General features: G+C 38.7%; 1 protein-coding gene across 1 annotated transcript; it reads right to left on the minus strand.

Moving 5' to 3' along the window:
- Window positions 1–403: 403 nt before the first annotated feature.
- Window positions 404–19614, minus strand: CABS01_11768 (barren protein; the record flags this gene model as incomplete). Its single annotated transcript, XM_060545122.1, has 3 exons — window positions 404–495; window positions 10134–10140; window positions 19147–19614. 3 exons carry the CDS (start codon window positions 19612–19614, stop codon window positions 404–406), a joined length of 567 nt encoding a protein of 188 aa, XP_060397239.1.
- Between the last annotated feature and the right edge of the window lie 249 nt (window positions 19615–19863).

Raw genomic sequence — 19863 nt, forward strand, 5'->3', positions numbered from 1 at the left:
GTCCGTACTCAGAGGCATTTCAAAGAGTTCCTCTGGCTCAGGGCGAACAAGCTCATGCCCTTGACATGTGGCGGCAGCGAGAGAAAGCCCGGAAACAAGAGACGAGTAACCACACACGAGCAATAAGCAGCGAGAGGTCACAGAAAGACGTAGTAGGAAGGAAGAAACAAGGATTAACAAACCTTCATCCCATCAATTGCCAGATGGCGATATCTACGGTTTCCAATCCTATTTTCCTCATATCTGTCTACGAATAGGTCAGAAATAAAGAGAAACTTCGAGACAGACTGGGATTGAATGTACTGACGCCTTCTAGCAGCGCCGATGCCTCGACGCGTAGAACAGGATTCCGCCACACCTTTCTCCTCCGTTTTTTTTGCCTTCTCTCCTTGCGTTGAAAGTCTTATTCCCCTCCAACAATCTCGGCCGCCCAACTGTTGTGGATGTTCAGCTCCGTGAGCTCGGGCGTCTTCTCGATGACGAGACCCTTCTCGTCTAAGGGACGCAGCAGTTGGTGAGAGCTACCCCGACCGACAACACCGAATTCCGAAGCCCCCCCCCCCCCCCCCCCCCCCCCGAAACCCGCCACACCAAAACCCACACCAAACGGAAACACCCAACCCCAACCCCCCCACCCCCCCACCCCCACCCCCCCCCTCCCCCCCCCCCCCCCACACCCCCACCACCCCCCCCCCCCAGTCCCTCACGGAAAACCGACAACAGAAATCACCAAGATGGCTGAACCATCAATCACAAACTTCCTCATCCGCTCCCTCCTACCCCCCGATGCCGCCGACTTTATCCACAAAAGCACCCTCTATCCGTGCTCGACCGTTCAATAGATAGAAAGCCACGCCCTGTCCGCCGCTTCTCGCGGCTTCGACATGCTGTACCCGTACCTCACGCTCGCCGTCGACGCAGAGCCCCAGTCAGAAACGTGGAGGCACAGAGCTGACAAATGTAGTGGGTTTACAAGACCTCGGAAGAGCTCCGGGGGGTGGCACTTCTCAGGGAAGGCAGCGGGGATTGACGAGATTGTGGTAGAACGTGCGGATAAACAAGGACAATGAAGGAAGTCAGTGTGTCCTTCAGGCCATGATGAGTTTACACAATCAGAGCTTCCCAGATGAAATTCAAGTCTCTTGTATCGGCGCAGTTCTCAAAGACGACGTATTCTTAACCGACGCCTCGTGGTCCAGGATGGGCTTGACAGTCTCAGGGCTGGTGCATCCTCACGAGGAATGCGTGCATTCAGCTTAGATTCGCAGATAGACCCCCCCCTCCCCCTCAACAACATGCAACGAGTGAAAAGAGAAGTCGCTCAAGTGTTGTTTAAGATAATAGGCATCACCCAAGCAAATTGCATCTTGTATGGGGGCGATGGGCGTGGTGCAGCGCGTCGCGTGTCCACACAGAGCAAAGCGTGGCAAAATCCGGGCAGCTTTCGAGAAGCGGAAGGAAGAAGGGGAAACCCCCCCCATGGCCCTCAACATGGAGCACCGCTGAGTACAGCAGTCACAAGCTTTCGAATCCGCCTGCCTGCCTTTGTGCATCGTGCACGCCCGCACCAGCGCACGAATTCCTCCTCAGAACACCATTTTTTCCTGCCAAAAATGCACGTTCTCCCCTGGACTTCTCGAATAGAAAAGGTACCATTCCGATTAATAAGATTTTTGCTCAAGTGTCGTATTGCTCAAGAGACTGTTGCAGGCGTAAAAGGTATTCGATAAGGAGGGAGTTGGAAGGGCAGACGCACCCTCCTCCCTTCCTTCTGTTAAGGTACCTTATCAAAGGGTTCCTGCCCTCGTGCCTGCCGCCCAAGCGGAGGCCGCCACAACAGGCCACACCGCCCAGCCACAGCTGATTTCTACTGCTGCAATCCGGTGGCTTCGTGCCAGTGGAGAGCGTTTCAGCGCCTCCCTCCACCGAGGCCCTCGATGTGAAGGTTCCCCTTTCCATAAAGGCGGATGCCTTCGATCAAGAGCTCTTCTCTCGCTCAGGTTCTATCGCTGCTCTCAGAGCCGGTGTCGTCGTCATCTTTTACTGCTGTGACGGGCGAGGCCTGAAGCTTTGGCTAGGTACCTTAAGTAACCAAATCTACCTTCAGGTTCCTAGATAGTGCAAGGTTCGTCCCCTTCCTAATAGCCAGTTTCCGCTCGCAACCTAACGTGTCTTGCTTCGAATATACCTGTTGTGAGGACCAATCATAAAGAGCAGAGCGAAAAGGGAATTCGGGATGAAGGTCATCCCTCTTCGCTCATCTCAATTTAACTTGAATGCTCTCGTACAAGGAGAGACTCAATCGGAGGCGCGTTATCTGCAGACCATTATGTTCCCAGGCAGACTAAGAAGATGGGCACCAACCACCCACCCACAATGTCTAATATTCTACAGTTATAGCAGTACCTAGCACTGTGTGCCAGGCATACTATACATTTAGAGAAACCAAGCATCCATCAGCACCACTTTCTAGGTTCGAAATTCCTCTTCGTAGCCGGCGCCTCGTGACCCGCGCGCGGAGGTGGCTGTGGTGGCTTGGTCAGCCCATTAGGTGTCTGCTTGAAGTGCCGTGGTCAAATGGGGTGTCCCTGATCGATATCTGGGTGGCCCGCGTGGTTGTCTGCGAGAAAGTAACGTGCAACTATTGCGACTCTCAACGTTAACGAGAGCCGCGCAGGACCATCGCTCGATTGAGGCAGGTCCATGGACACCACTTTTGGAACTCCATCGATCGTAGCGCAGTTTGTCATATTCGGCTTCTTCCCTGAGATGGGTGCAGTGCAAATGCCGTCATGTGCGGGAGATGTCCGGTACGCCCCACAAGTAGCTGACTGCCCGCTGACCTGACCACGGCGGGGACAGAGAAATTCACCTGTCTTTCGAGCATCGAGCCTGGGAAAGCCGTCCAATTCTTCCTGGCCCCCGCATGCTGACATAAGGTGCCCGACCCCTTGCTGACCTAACGTGTGTGGACATACCCGCTTTCGGGTCTGGCATGACTAAGCATTCCCTTTGGCGTGAAGGTCCACTATACCTACGTGACTGCAGTCACGGTGTTTGGGGCGACAGTTGACAAGATGATAAATGGGGATTTGAACAATCATGTGACCATGCCTTGATCATACACTCTGGCGTTACCTCAATTGGACATCAAGTTTCTCATGAAGTTAATGATGACGCATGTAGAATGTGCACGTAAGAAGCCGTGGCGTGTGCTAAGAAGAGGCTATAAGGAAAGCTTTTGCATTCTGGCATCCATACGACCGTACAGAGCACGTGAATTACTCAAGGCAGTTCGAAAGAGTGTGTGGCCATATTCACATCATCAGGCCTTGTTTCGCATCTCTCCTCATTCTCGGGTCTTTCCTCCAGGTACCTTAAGATACTTTATCGTTCAGCTTATCACTTATCGATATCGAAAGAAAGTTGTGGGAGGTGCCCCGTCCGCACGGTCCGATTGAACACCCCCTCAATCCCCATTCTTTTCTTATCGATAAACGACCGATAAGACCCAGGGACGATTGCGAACTAAGACGAGCCCGGCTACCTTATTTTGACTGCGTGCCACTTTGTTGTTCAGGCGCATCTGGATTACCCGACGCCCAGAGACTGCGTGATTAGCACGACTACCCAGGCGAGCAGATTTCAAGGTGCGATAATCCTAGGATAATGCCTACCCTTCTGCGCCTTCCTGGGACTTGGGAGGTGTTACGTAACAGGGATAGTAATCGCACCTTACGAAGTGCCCATCACGTGCTAAATCACGTATCTATCTTAAATATTATATATATAAACCTTTTTTTTTTATCTATTTCTATTTTAATAATTAAGCTATTTTTATTATACTCCGTATACTTATTACTACGTATTATAACTCGTAATAATTATAAACCTAGCTCTTAATTAAGACCCTATATTATAATAACGTACTTATTAATACGATTTTTACGATTTTTTTTAAAATAACTAACTTACTTATACTTATTTTAGCTTAAGCTAAATTAACTAGCTATAATAATTAAATTAAATAGTTTAATATACTTTATATTATAAATAAGAGCGTCGGGGTTTAGAAGTACGTTAATTTAAACGCTCTAGACTTTAATATATTCCTTAACCACTTTATAATACTTACTTCGCTCTTTAAATTTAGATAATTAGTTATAACTCGTAATAAAAAAGAACTATAAGCTTACTAAGCTTATTATAAAGCGTTTAAAAACGACTAAAAAAACTAAGAAATCCTTTATTAATAGTTTCTAAATATAACTCTTAATACGAACCTTTTAACTTCTTTAAGTATAAGTAACTTATAGGACTAAGCTAGGTTTCTTTTTATAAAACTAGCTATATTACTTACTTTATATAAATAAATCTATTTTTATACTATACTTATAAAGAGGATCTATATATTTAAAAATATTTAAAAATAATAAGAGCTTAATGCTAAATATAAGTAACTTATAGCTTATAAACGTAATATTATTAATATATATATTAAAGTCTTTGCTTAGTAATTAGTAAAATTAGTTAATATTATATTATATAAATACGTATTTTAAAAAGCTATTAAGAACGGTACTAAGTTTAGTATATAATAAATCGTTAAATATTTAAAATAAGAATTTACGCCCCCCGAATTAGTAATAAAAAATATAGTTCGAGAGGAATATTAATAAGTTTTTAATAAAGCGAGGACCGGAATTAACTTTTAATATTAATATAAAGAGTAATAGTTTACTTATTTCCGAGCTAAGACGTACGATATTTTAGAAATTAATAAAAAAATCGTTATACTTAACTTCTTAGTTATAGTTAAGTCTAGACTTAACCCTATATAGGGCTAACGTATATATAAAACCTTTAGTAAATTAATAACTTTCGGAACGTATATAAGGACCCTCGAAGAGATTACGTATATATTTAGCTTAGTAACTTAAGACGTATATATTAAACGATTTTTAAATTAAAAAGGGGCTTATTTTACTTTTACTAAACGCTCTAACTTAGTTAATAATATAAATAATAAGAGTAACGTTATATACTTTTATAATTATATATACCCGTAGCGCCCTATAGTATACTAAAAATTAAAATAGGTATTTATAAGCTAAAACGCTAGTAAGTTATTAATACGAATATTAAGGAGCTATATAAAAGAAGTTTTTACTATTATTAAATTAAATAAATAAAAATTACTTTACGGTAAGCTTAAGAAAGCTAGTTAGTTAAGGAATAATAGTATTCTTAAGAAACCTAGGTTTTTAAAAAGATCCTCTAACTAACTTATAATAAACTTATTAATAAACTAGGACGAGGGCTACGTAATTACTATATTTATAAAAAATTAGGACTTAAAAATAAACGTAATCTTTAGTACCCCTATAGGTAGTACTTATCCCCTTTTTTAGAATATAATAATAAATAGCTATAGAATAATATATTTAGTTAATAATAAGAGCCTATTTAAACCCGAGAGTTACGTATTATTAAGTAATAATAACTACGTTAAATTAGGAATTATTATATTACTTATTACTATACGTAGTACTCGTATTATAAAAAGCGTTTTAAATAGACTTAAAGAAAAGGGAACTTATAATTTAAAGCTCTAAAACGTTACTTATATCGAGGGATTTTATATTAATATAGTTTTAAAGACTTTACTAAATAGAAGCGCACTTTAATACTACGGTTTAAATTATACTTTATAATAAGGAACGTTTTATAAAAATATTATTAAAAAGTAGCTTATTTAAAAGAATAATCTAATCTTCTTCGAATATAAGCTCTTTTAATCCTATCCTTTTTTTATAAACTTTAAGTATATCCTATAAAGCCTAGTTAATATTATATTACTAATTAGCTATAGAAAATTCTATTACTTATATTAACGTACTTATAAAAGGTTTAATAGCGCGCTCTTTTAATACTTTAAAACAGGTTATTTAGGACTTAATACTTTTTATTAATTATTATATAAGACTCGAAATATGCGTATTAAACCTTTATTATAAGTTAAGTATAAAGTATATATATTATCTAAAGCTAAGATAATAATTTTAAAGAGGTTACCCTCGAGAAAAGCTTTATAACTATAGTACTATATATACTAAGATCTTTTTTATTTTAAACTATTTTTAAATAAATAATAATATATATTTATAGCTTTTAATAAATATAATAGGTAGCTTAGGGGGTTCTTTTTAAGGACTAAAATAGAAAAGGAAGTGTTTTTTATATTATAGAGCCTCGAAATAGCGATTTATTATTAAAAAGAACTTTAATTTATTTTTTTAAAAGTAATAATAAGACCGCCCTCTTAATTATAAACGTTAAATACGTATATAAGACGTAGTATAGCGAGCTAAGAATTAGAATAAAACTTTTATTTCTATATACGAAGGAACCTATAGATAATATTAAAAGAGTAGGTTAATTTATAATTATTAAAGCTCGTAAAATGCGCCTTTTTACGAACCTTTTTACGAATTTATAGAACGAAATAGTACTAATAATAATTTTTATTTATAATATTACCCTATAGGAGGCTAATAAAGGAGATTTGCTTATTATAATAAAAATTAATTAGTAAAAGCGGTATTAATATTAGTAATAAACGGGTTACTAAGTACGGGATTTTAAACTAGTTACCCCGTATTTCGGTGGTTTTTATATATATAGCTATTAAGTATACCCTCTTTATAAGGATCGTAAGAGGGGTATATATTAAAAAGAGTTTAAAATACTTCCCCGTGGGTATATAAGATATTTAGTTAAATATATATTAAAAATATATAACTTATATAAGGTTTAAGTACTTATACTTAAATAAGTATTTATTATAAAGAATATTAGGTTTAATAAAGAAGTTTTTTATAATCTTATATATAAAGAGTAAGCTATTATAAGTAAATAAGTAAATTTAGTAATTTAAAAAATATAAGAACTCTTTAATACTAATAATAAGCTAGTTTGAGTACTTAGGGAAGTAGATCTAGACTTTAGAAATACTAGTATTTAAAATAACTTTATAATTAAAGATAGTATTATTATTAGATTTTTAATTATTTAGGACGCTAAGTAACTAATAAACGTACTCTAGGGTATAGTTAATAAGGCTAAAGAGGCTAATATAGTCTTATTATTATTATTAACTTTTAAAATAACCCCCTTATACGAGCTTAGGGGTAGGGGTAAAAAAGGGGATATAATAACTAAGTTATAAATAGCTTTACATAGTTTATAATCCTTTTTACGAGCGCTTATATATATTACGGAAGTTCTTAAGCTTTTAATTTTTAATAGCTCTTAATAAAACGTTAAAATACGTAGTAAACGAGGTACTAATTATAAAAAAGTAGTTCTTAATATTAAAGTCGACGTTAATAAGGAACCCTTATAATAAACCTCTATTATTATATAAAAATAGAGCTTATAAAAACTACCTTATTAAGTACTAAGTAAAGCTCTATTAGGTCCTAGATACTTAAACCGGGCCCGTAGACCTCTATAACGCTTTAATAATAATATTTTTATAACGCTCTTATATTTAAATATAAAAAATAGTGATTATTATAACCGTCTCTAGCCCCCCGATAGAGTAATCCGCCGGGGCCGTATTATATATTACGTATTAAAGAAAACTAAGTATATTGCGCTCTATACCTAATTACTAATTAAAACTCCCGACTTTCCCCCGTAATCCTCTAAGTTCTAGCTATTTAGAGGGCGAGCTATACTTATTCTAACATATATAAAACCTCTTAGTACTAGCCTATATAAATAGCTAGATCTTATATTATATACTCTTTTTTATTAAGGGTTAGGGGGCCCCTTATATATTCCTTTACGTTTATAATATAGCCTATATCGGAGGGATTTCTAGCTCTATAGAGTATAATTTCTAAACTAACGTTAATATATTAAATCTTAACGTTTATATTAACCCGGCTATTTATAGTATTTATACTATTACTTAGCTGAATTCCGTATTACTAAAAAGTACTTTACTATTTTTTAAATATATTTATATTAGTTATAATAACTATAGCGTCGAACTAGCTAAGGGCGCCTAGCTTAAAAAAAATAAACTTATTAACGGGTATTTTTAGAGAGTTCTAGCTTATTAATTACTAATTATATACTAAGAAAGTAGGTTCTTATTAAGGTAGTAGTTTATATATTAATAAGTTTATTTAGTAAATTTATTTAGTAAATTTATTTAGTTTAAATAGAATAGCTTTAGGTAATATTAAAAGCGATAAGAATAAAAAAAATCTTTACGAGCTCTAAAAAGTAGTAAATATTAGCCTATTTAGCCCTTTTTTTAAAAACCTCTACGTTACTATTAAAGTTTAGAACCTCTATAGTTAAGGGCCGCTTTTAACTATTATAACTAACTATTATAGCTAATTATTATAGCCGACCTCTACTATTAACCTTTCTAACTAGCGCTACCGCAGGGTAGCTTATTTATCCCGAATTATATAGTAGTTTTCGTATTAAAATTATTATATTATATTAAGCGTATACTTAAAGTACATTGTACATATTATATAATTAAAAAATATACTATATTATATAATTTCCTTTAAAAGCGTAATCCCGTTAAGGTCGATCTTTTATACTTATAAAGCTAGAAAAAAACCACTACATAACCGTTTCTAAGACTACTTTTTTTTTACTTTTATACTTAATTAATAAAAAGCTATAAAAAAAAGTAATATAAGATATATAATATTTTATTAAATAATAAAAAGAGTAGTTTATAGGACCTATTTAGAGCGCTCTAAAGGAGTTTAGAAACTACGACTTACTAAAGTTAACTTTTAGAGCTTACTAAAGAAGTTTAATAATATTAAATATCTCCTACTATAATTATAAAAACTACTTAAGGATACTATAAATATAAAAATAAAAAAGTTAAGGGATATTAGTATATAAAAAGAGGTCGATTATAATCCTAAATAAGAAATCCTACTTTTATTAAAATAAGTATATACTTATAAATACGACGTTAATAACGAGGTTAGCGAGGTAAAGGTACGTATATATATAAGGGGGAATATATAACTACTTAACTTTTTATAAAATACGTACGCTTCGACGCTTATTATAAAAGCTTTTAGGCTTATAATAGTAATAACTACTTAATTCGACCTTAAAGTAGACTAGTATAATATTATTAACGCATTTCTTAATGCGCCTTTTAAAAATAAAAAGCTAATAATTATTAAACTTTTAGAGAGATATAAGGTTACTAATAAAGTAAGTAAGCTCTAACGCACTCTATATAGCCTCTAAAACTTACTAATTCTCTAGTTCTAAACTTTTACCTCTATACTTCGTAATATAAATATAATATATAGCTACGAAGAGATTTATATTTACTAAACCGTAAATAAGAAAGTAATACTAATATTTTACGTTAACGACTTTATTATTTTATATTATTAAGATAACTAAAAAGCGGCTTAGAGGATCGTTAATAATATAAAAAAATATATTAACTTTAAAAAGAATAAACCGATTAATTACTTTCTTAGAGTACGGATTTTATAAAACCGTACTACTCGTAAGGTTTATTTTATTTATAATATATATATTAAGCGAGTTACTAAGCGCTTCGACTTTATAAATTTATTATATTTAACTACCCCTCTTTTTTAAAAAGAGTTTAAACTAAACGAGGGGTAAGTAATAAAAAAGGAAATAAAGAGCTACTAAGAGAAGGTCGGGAGTATACTTTATATAACTATTATAATTAAACTAAATGTCGCTTTTACTTATTTATAATTATCACAGTTCTTAACTAACCTAAGCGCAACTTATATTAAAATAATTAACTACTATATCTAATATCTTTATATAACGAAATATCTTATACTTTACTATAGTAGCGTACTAAGTACGTAATTATTATTTTTAACTAAAAATACTAGTTTTATAAATAACGAGGTAATACGACGATTACTTTAAAAATATATAATATTCCTTTTTAGTAGCCTAATTTAATAAAAATTAGTATACTAAGTAATAGTTACGACGTTAATTACTAAAGCTAAGCTTTTTTACCTTAAGAAAATTATAAAAAAGACTATAGCTCTAAAACGCTTTTTTAAAAATATTACCCTTAACCTAAGAAAAGTATAGTTAATTAATTATAATAATTAGTAAACGATTTAACTCGTCGTAGGGGAAAGAGAAAGAATAACTATTTAACTTTATTATATTAATATATAAAATATATAGCTAAGATAAGAGCACGCTAGAGGTAGCTTCGAAGTTATTTATATATTAATAAAAGATATATTAATAAATAAACTTATTAAAAACCTTTTACGAGCTAAGTTTAAATATTTTTATATACTTCTTAACCTTTACGATGCGTAAGAAGCTATTATAAATAGTTAAAATAGTTAAAAATAATTAATTTAGGCTATACTTAGAAAAACTTAATACCTAAAAATAAATAATAAATAGAACTTAAAGTGCGGCCCGGAGGCTTAAAATAAATAAAATAAAAACCTTTTATAGCTTAAAAGCCTAAACTCTTAAAATAACCTTACCCCGTAGGGTATACGTATATAAAAATAAGACCTAGGTTTATATTTATTATTTAAATTCTTAGTTTATAAAGTATATAATTACTAGGAGTATAGCGTTACTAAAGAGGAGGGTTAGTATACGTACTAAAAAACGTATTTTATATATTTTAAAATTTATAAAACTAGGAGTAACGGGGGTAGTAGGGGGTATAGGAACTAAAATAACCGTTAGGTTAATAACTTAGGGTATAAAAATAAGTAGTATAATAAGAAGTTAGTTATAAATAATTACAATAAGTATAAAAAAAGACTAGGGGCGCGGGTTAAAGAAGTTTTTTATATAAAAACTAATATAGTTTTTATATATCTTTTAGTTATTTTATATTTAATAAACGATATTACAGAGCTTAGTAATATTTTATTAAAATTATAATTAAAAGTACATTTTTTAATAATAAAAAAAGATAATATACTTATAAAAGAGGGAGCGCTATTTATAATAACCTTAATAAGAGCCTAGGCTATTAGCTATAAAATAACTAAAATATTAATATACCCTTTAGCTAAACGGCCGTTAAAATAGCGCGTATATTAGCTATTACTTTTTATAAAATAACGATTACTATTTTTAAAGTTAGTAAACTAGAGGGCTATTTTAAAATAGGGTAAGTACTAAATTTCCCGTTCTTTAAGAACTTCTTTTTTAAGCTTCTTAGGGACTAAGTATATATTAAATAGGCCTAGAATAGTAAAAAAAACTATACTTATTATAGGGGGTACTTTTATTTCTTAGCGTTCTTTTTTATTTCTTATTATTTTTTTAAAAAGAGCTAGCCTTATATTTTTTAAATTTTAAAATAATATTAAATATAAACTCCTAAGATAATTAATATATAATATACCCTTTTTAAAGGGCTTATTATCTAAACTAGTTTTATTTTTATTTTTAAACTCCGAGGGGGAGATAAGTAAAAGCTTATTAGAGCTCTTATTATTATTATTTATTTTATTATTGCCCTTATTATAGTTATTAAAAAGAGCTTTAAACTTAATAAAGTTCTTAGCGTTTTAATTAGTAGCTTTAATATCTCCTTAGCTAAAAAGGGAGAGCTTAGTAACTAAGCTTTAATAAGTAAATAAAAAGTTATAGGGGGGGGAAATAACTTAAAGGGGCTCGTTAGTATTATTACCTATCTAAACTTTTAATAAACTATATAATACGTATATAAGAAGTATTATAAAAATTATACGAAATTTATTATTATTTCTAAATATATTAAATATTTATATTTAGAATAAAATTAATAAACGATTTAATAATATAAGCGTATATACGTAATAAACGGGGGTATTTATAATAATTACGAAAAGTTAAAAAAAAAAAAAAATAATAGCTAAGTAACGCTATAAGAATTTAAATATATATAAAGTAGCTAAGTAGCCTCGCCCTTAGTAATTTATATATTAAAAGTAATATAATACGCACTATTTTAAGTTAAGATTCTATTTATTTTAAATAAAAAGATATATTTATAATAAACGTAGTTTAAAAAACGTATATCCCTTATACTTATTTTTCTTTTATTTATATTTAACTAAATTAGGCCTTTATAAAAGTATTTAGAGATTCTATTTTAGGTATAATAGCTCCTTAGTAATAGTAATTAGGGGGTATATTACGTAATAAGGATAGTAATCGTACTTTACAAAGTACCCGTTACGTACTAAATTACGTATTTTTTTTAGATATTATATATGTAGACCTTTTCCTTTTGTTTATTTTTATTTTAATAGTTAAGCTACTTTTATTATACTCCGTATGCCTATTACTGCGTGCTATAACTCGTGACAGGAGGGAACTAAGAGGGAGCGATGTGCTGATTATAGGATTAGGGGTTGCCGAAATGCTGATAATTAAAGGTTTTAGAATTGATGCCGAACTCAGCTCACAATTCCGAGGATTGGAAGTGAGGAGCGGGGTTCTAGTCTAGCGATCCTAGGATTCAGGACGGGAGCAGTCTTGCCTTCGTAGGATTTCTCATCGCCTGTTGGTATCCCTATCACAGGGTCATTGATTCGTCCGGCTTTGTGGGTGCGCTGCCGTATGTGCGCTGCCCTTGACGCGCAGTCAGATTGGACTTCAAAGCCGACATCGCCTCAACATTGAGCGAGCCGCACCTATACGGAACTGATGACAAGAATGTGCGGCACTCCAGGGCATGCACAACCTACTGCGAATATCAGGGACAACGCAAACGTTCACAGAACTTGCTATAGAGCAACTACTTTGAGTTTACTTGCCGAGGCATGCGATGTACCGCATACACTACTTACTGTGGTGGAACGGAGGACCGTCACGCAGCACTGGGCTGGGCGCTTTCAGGACCCCTTTGAATGCAGCACGATAACAATACAACCCATCATGACTTGGTCCCACCCTCTCCTTGGCCCTCCATATGCCATAACCATCGATTAACACAAAGGAAACCTCGGTTGCCGCCAAAGCAACATACGATTCGCCATATTCGCTCATCAGACGCCACCAGAACCTGGCTGTCCCCTTTGAGGTTATCAGCAGGATGGGAGTGAGCAAAGACGATATCTGTTGGTATACACAGCAAGGCAACCGTATAGTTGGCACGGAGGGTCAATAAAGTGGTGTCAGCTGCTGCGTATGGAGGTGGAAGGACGAGGAATTCTTTCCCGTCGGTCGACTAAACGGAAGTAATCTCTCGCTTGATGGAACGCGCTTTCTAAGTTTCCGTCCAGCTCCTGTAGTCGAGAGTAGGCAGCACAAAGTCGGCAGTGATCCTGCCAGTGAGTCTCGGTCACCTAAAGTAAGTCAATAGGCAGAAGAGCCGGCTGCCCGTTCAAGACTGTCTCCTGTGTGACTTGTTGCCCTTGCTGATCTGAGATAACGGAATTCGACTACCGATCAGTGTTGGTGTGTACTGCGCACTTCAATACACGATTATTGAGTTCGTCCCGGCCGAAATGCGTGTCTGCCCTGCTAACGTGTATTACCAACACTGATCAGTGGTTGAAGTCCACCACAGATCAGCAAGGGCCCACGGTCTACAGAAGAGACAGTTACGAACGGGCAGCCAGCTCTTTCTCCCATTAACTTAGGTGACTTAGGTCCACTGGCAGGATCACGATCGACTTTGTGCTAAAACCAACTCTCGACTGCGGAAGCTTGATGGAAGCTTCGAGAGGAGCTCCATCACGCAGACCTCCTTCCGCCAGAAAACCACCGCGGAAAGGTTACTTCACTTCTGCAAGCCCTCAGCCTGCTAGAGCGCTAGCCACCATAGAAAAGCTCCCTTCAATAACTCCTCAGGCCGCCAGACCGACCGCCAGACCGCTGGTCGCTGAGCACTGAGAAGACGGCAGTTCATTACGCCGTACGACCTCCCGCCGCCAAAGATTCACCGCGGTAGAGTCACTTCGACAAGCCTTCTAGCATCGACTGCGCTCGATTCCTTACGCCGGTCGTCGACCTCGCCGCAGAAGAGTCACTTCAACAAGTTCTTTTCCTGCCAAACCTGTTCCCTGCCGCAAGAGCCCCGCCGACAAGTCACCCAGCACACTATACAGCTGATTCAGGCCACTGAACGCTGAGGATTCTTCCCAACCCGCCTACTTCCACCTCCTTCCGCCAGAAGCTCTCTGCGGAATGATCCCGCCGTCCTACACCACCGCCGAGACCCAACAGCCAACAATCGCCCGGATCTCCAGCTTCCAACAGACCAGATCTCTTCAAGGTATCCACGGGTTCAACGAAGGCTCTATTCGCTGTGAGTGTCTTCTGTTTGCTGTGTACTTGCGGTCAGCCCGCATGCTCAATTTCCCCTTCCTTTGTGGCTTCTCTCGACAAACGGAACAAGTACGACAACTGCGGCAAATACCTCGACAAACAAGGAAGTCCCAGAATATCCGTCAGTACGGCAAACGGTCACTTCCACTAGCCCACTTCCCCCCGCCACGTCGACGGCACTTCCACTTCCTCCGGCTAGTTCGACGGTGAGCTCCTCCTTTAGCCAATTCGACGGCACCTCTTCCAGCCAACCCGACGGCAAACACGCGTATTTGGGACAACAGCATACTACAAGCAGCAAGTCGCCTAGCGAACACATACGTCTCTTGGGCTTCGGCTTGGAGAGAAACGCACGTGCGCGGGGCATAGTCAGACCGGCAGGAAGTTCTTTCTGACTACGCTGGATTCGACGATTTCTAGCGGGCCTGGACGCGTCTTGTCACGAAGACTTTGGGCATTGGAATCATACGAGTTGATGGATCAGGATACAAATTTGGGGAGGACCAGGACAACAGTGTTTGGGAAACTTGGTACGGCAATTACAGCAGAAGCTATGCTAAATATCTGGTAGTTGACTTTCAGCATTTCTGAGCAAAGATTTCATCACTGTATTCGACGGCCGTATGAAGCCATGAATCTCTCGCTCAAATCCGCTGCCTTTTCTGCCAACAATTTGGACACTGCTTATGTGGAATATTGAAGGATTTGCAAGGCGATCGGATCGTTATAAGCGGCCCTTCCACACCCATTTACAACCAATGGAGGATTCGTGGGCTATGCCCATTAACTTCCTCCTTCCATATGCGCAGTTCAATGCACACTTATTGAGCTTCGTCCTAGCTGAAAGGCCTGCCTATACTGATGGTGTGTATTAAAAACAGTATCAAGAACGAGTGGAATTCTTCCTTCGTTACCTACATTTCCGACGGGCTGGTCTCACGTCAAGGTTTGCCTTGGTTCGAGACAACAAACATCCATCTCGACGTTTATCTCGCGGCGAAGACCCTGATCCAGAGCCAGAGCTCAACGAAATTATTAGCAGCGATTTTTAGGAACACGCCATACATTGCAATGCTGATCTCACTCAGACCAAAGTTAAGTGAGAACAGCGAATGGAATGTTGGATGGCTCGGATTCGATCCTTAGCAGAAACCACCGATCACTAGGCGCAATCTTCCTTTACTTTTTGCCGCGAGGACACTCCCAGAAAAAGACGCGCTCGCTTTCTTACGGTCACTCATTCAAGACGGCGTTCTAGAACAATCTCCTCTTCAGGCTCTTGATGATTGTGGGAACACTATTCTTGATACTGCTGCCAAAGCCTCCAAGCCTAGTTGTGTGGCGTGGCGCCTTCAACAACCAATTATGGCAGCATTTCAGGGAGCTCATGATTACGCAGGATATACGCCACTGGAAGCGCTAGAGGCGCAGCTTGAGATGAGCCGAGCTCAGAAGCTTTGTGGGCTTAGTCGCATGCGACTGATGGGAGATGAGTTCAGTGGCTTTGTCAAAGGTTCAACCACATGCCTTTCTCTGCTTCAGGGTATTGAGGCGCCGCCCCAAGAGCAACGCGCGAGGGTCATTTCTGGCTGCACGTGTAACATATGCCTCGATGGTTTCTTGAGCCCGCGCATGGTAATGAAAATCAGTGAATAGGCCTCGATGCAGCACGTTTTCTTGACCAGTTCCACTGCTCCCGGCCGAAAGGGCTGTTTCAGACGATGAAAGGACTTCCTCACACATTTCTCGAAACATTACGCTCACAGATTAGAGACTCAAAAGGTCCTTCAAACAGCCGTTGTCTTGATCATGGGCGCTGTGGCGGACTGTCTATCCTTGAGCTATATTAAGGAGGTATGGTCGATGCTGTTGACAGTGCCATTTTGATACTGCGAGGCTGTCATTGAAATGGGTGAGGGTGTGTTAGGCCAGGATCCGGAAGAACACCAAAATCACCTCTCAAAGTGCTAAAACGATTTGGGCTTCGAGCGTGTGGTTCGACATTGTGTCGAAGAAGTCATTCAAGAAGACACATTCAAACAGAGCCTGCCGTGAGTACTGCCTACTCATTTCAAAACCAATGGCATGCTTAACCAACCGTGTGTTTCACAGGGTGCAAATACGACGGGCCACAGAGTCTCACCAGTCGCTCAAGGGCAAGATCTTGGGCAAAGCAATGTGAATGATTAGGTTGCATGAGTGGTTGCTTCAACTTCCCCAACTTGTGTAACAGAAACTGGTCCACGTTCTCAAATCCGCAGACAAGAGTACGGTGTTGCTGGAGAAAGAGAAAATGCCCCTCATCAGGGTTTTTAGCGCCATACGTCGGGAAGAGTGTATCAATCTTGAGACAGTCAGATGACAATGGTGTTAGCTTTATCATTCACAGATTGACACGAATTAAAAAAGAGAATCCATACTTTCTAGTTTAGTTCAGTACCATATGCTCTCCACGGCATCCGCCAGTTTGTATTTTTCCTCAGTTTGCCACATAAGCAACGCAGAACAGTCTGCCATCAGACCTTCGCTATCTGTGGCGAGTGGCAGGTCGAAAACAACCATGGTAAACCGCACTGCTATTCCACTCTACTTCCTCGCCTCTCGAACCCAATCTGTTCTTCTTTCTCATGATACTCTGCAATATCAACACAAAAAATCCATGGGAGTCTTCCATTCGCAGGATTGAACATCGACGTTGATTCCGAGCTGCTGTACCAACCATTCAACGACAGCAAAGTTACCACCAGACGACTCATTGCAAGATGTAATGCTACATACCCCGCTCCTTTGGATGAACAATGAGTACTTAGCTGGGAACTTTCGGTTCTCTGAAGTGCTTAATAGTTGTATGGAATACTTCGGGACTCTTGAGTTGCTTCTCGGTTAGTACGTGGGCAGCGAATCGGAGGGCCGCCAAACCGACATCGTCTTCGTGGCTAATGGTCGTAAGTAAGGGATCCTCATTCCCAGAGAGAGAACAAGAATGAAGGAGATCTGGGACTCAATGTCTTGGAAGCTGTTGAAGAAAGGAATAAGGTTTCAGGGGAAGGTGTTTCCACCTCTCCGCTGGGCCAGGTTGGTACTTTGAGTTTCCCAAACTTGCGTCACAACTTGAGAGCGGCCCTGAATTTCAGAAAATATTAGAAGAAAGTGTGAACCTGTCGGAGAAAGCATCATGCCTGGCCTCTGAACCACTTGAAGAGCGCTAATAATGAAATACAAAACATTCGTTTTTGGTAAGAGTTTTCGAACGACTGGTACGTTACGGCTGACATCTGCGTCCATATTGTCTCGACGGTGAATCAAAAAGAGACTGACCTGTGGCCCTCAAAGACTTAATAGACACAGAGAGCCGACCCAAGTTCTTGACCTGGACCTAAGGTCTCGATCTTGGTAGTCTCACAAATAATGTAAGGTGGCAGTGCTGTTAGATGTGCAGTCATTCGGGATTGGGTGACTGCAAGTGTTGAACCGGAAGCATCAAATCCACACCGGACTCAGAGAGGAATCTCACGCATGAAGATGCCGCGAGTTGACTCTGCCGTCCGTGGAGGATATCCTCACGGATTCGGCTGGCTGGATCACAATCCATGGCTCGGAAGAATGCCTAGTAGCCCTGTATGTGAAAGCTGACGCACTCGGCAATGAAGCATCTGCAAGAATATAAACTGAGGTTGCCAATGATCGTTTTGAGCAGGTAAATTGAATGGAAATGTGGCTGCCTAGGTGATTTGTGAGTCTCCAAACTGTGGCTCAGCTCCATGAGCTAGAAGGGCTTGCAAAGCGCAGTGATTTCCGGCTGCTACCGCTCAGACTAGAGACGAATTGGTCGAATAAGCTATGGAAAGGTTTCTTGTGAGTGATCCCTGGCTCGCAGATGTTGTCAATGTGGAGGCCGTGTTGGAGCAAAGTTGACCCAATTCTGGGCACATCACCGTCTTGAAAAGCTGCGAGGAAGTGAAGAAAAGTAACTCCATGCGGTGTTGTGAGAGCAGCCTTCGCTCCAAGAGCAAGTAAATTTTCTCGTATAGACGTATGTTCTCCTCAAAACGACATCATCAGACAGGTTTCTCTGAATAAACTTTGGCATTTGTACCAGTCTGAAGGCAATTATTCTGGAATGTCAAGAAGGAGATCAATATTCCTGGTAATAGCTGATTTGTGAAGCTTGTTGAAGATAGTATCAGTTAGGCAATCTGCCACACCTGGCGGAAATTGATGAGAAGAGTTTGATTGAGCAAAGCGAAGATAGCGCCGGTGTTCTGCCTGCTTTGGAAGCAGGCACAGCCACTCCATCTCCTCATCCCGGAATACCGCAAGACTTCTTCTAAGGAATTCGCTGAGACGTCCGACAGAAGCTTGAGCCTCCATAAGTCCATGCCAGACTGCAAATGTCAAATATAAATAGCTCTAGAGCAACGTCGAACCGTTTCTAGGCGGGGTCGTTCGCGTTAAACACAACACCAGCATACTAGTATGCCGCATCCACTGGGCTCGTCACTGAATTTCAAACGTCCGTAGCATTTTTCAGTGACTTCTTTTCCAAGGTTTCTCTCGCAGGGCAAAGCAAAAGTCTCAAGTGGAGAACGAATCTAAGATAGCTCTGTAGAAGTTTTGTACTAGGGGCATATTATGTAACAATCTCCATCGACCATGTACCTTGAACAACGTCTTTTGCGAGGATATCATCTTCAAATCCATGAGCTGCCGAATTTTCATTTCAAAACCACGCAGAGTTGAAACTTTCTTGGAATTCGCACCAGGCAGAACAGTGCTTACGAAATTTCCACATGCCGCACCATCCTTCTTGTCAAGTCTCCAATATTTCTTCGGGCCACAGCACGACGGATTTGAGGTGTTTGTAGAGTGTTCGATAACGCCAAAGGTTCTGAGAACGATTTTATACAAAGTCACGGCCTTCTCTAGACCGAACTTTGTTTCTTTCAGACAACCCTTTGGCTGATGATAGCAGTGAGCAAGAATGCCGGCCTCAAACTCGCTTCTACTGATGGTGGAAGGAATCGTTTGCCCCGTAAACCTTCGCAACTTTGTCTTCCTCATAGTTTTGGGAGAAGCGATCTTAGCCAACAGGTCTGATTGGTTGTCACGTTGGGATAGTGTATGCAAATGCTGCCGTTGTATAAATCTGAGTTCTGTTGCTCGCGTCTTGATAGAATCGGGCGGATGACTAGCATTGGCGACCAACAACTCGTTGAAGATAAAGCAAGTATCAGTAACTGACTCCATGGTCGGCAAACCCAGAGCTTCCGACCCAATAAGAGTCTGTCACCCAATCGTTGCTCTCCGCTTGGACATCGCCACTGGTTGGAAGATGATGGTGATGAGCTATGGTCCAGGAGGCTAGGTTATCTGCTTCCTTGAGAGATTGCAGGTTTGACGCGAAGATAGCTTTCATGCTGTCAACAGTATGACTACTAGCTAGGAGAAATACCAGCGTAATACCAACAGAGAACAGGTCAGTCTGAACCAAACCAA

The sequence above is a fragment of the Colletotrichum abscissum genome (assembly GCF_030869225.1).
Source record: "Colletotrichum abscissum strain IMI 504890 chromosome Unknown Scaffold_33.1, whole genome shotgun sequence".
NCBI lineage: Eukaryota > Fungi > Ascomycota > Sordariomycetes > Glomerellales > Glomerellaceae > Colletotrichum > Colletotrichum abscissum.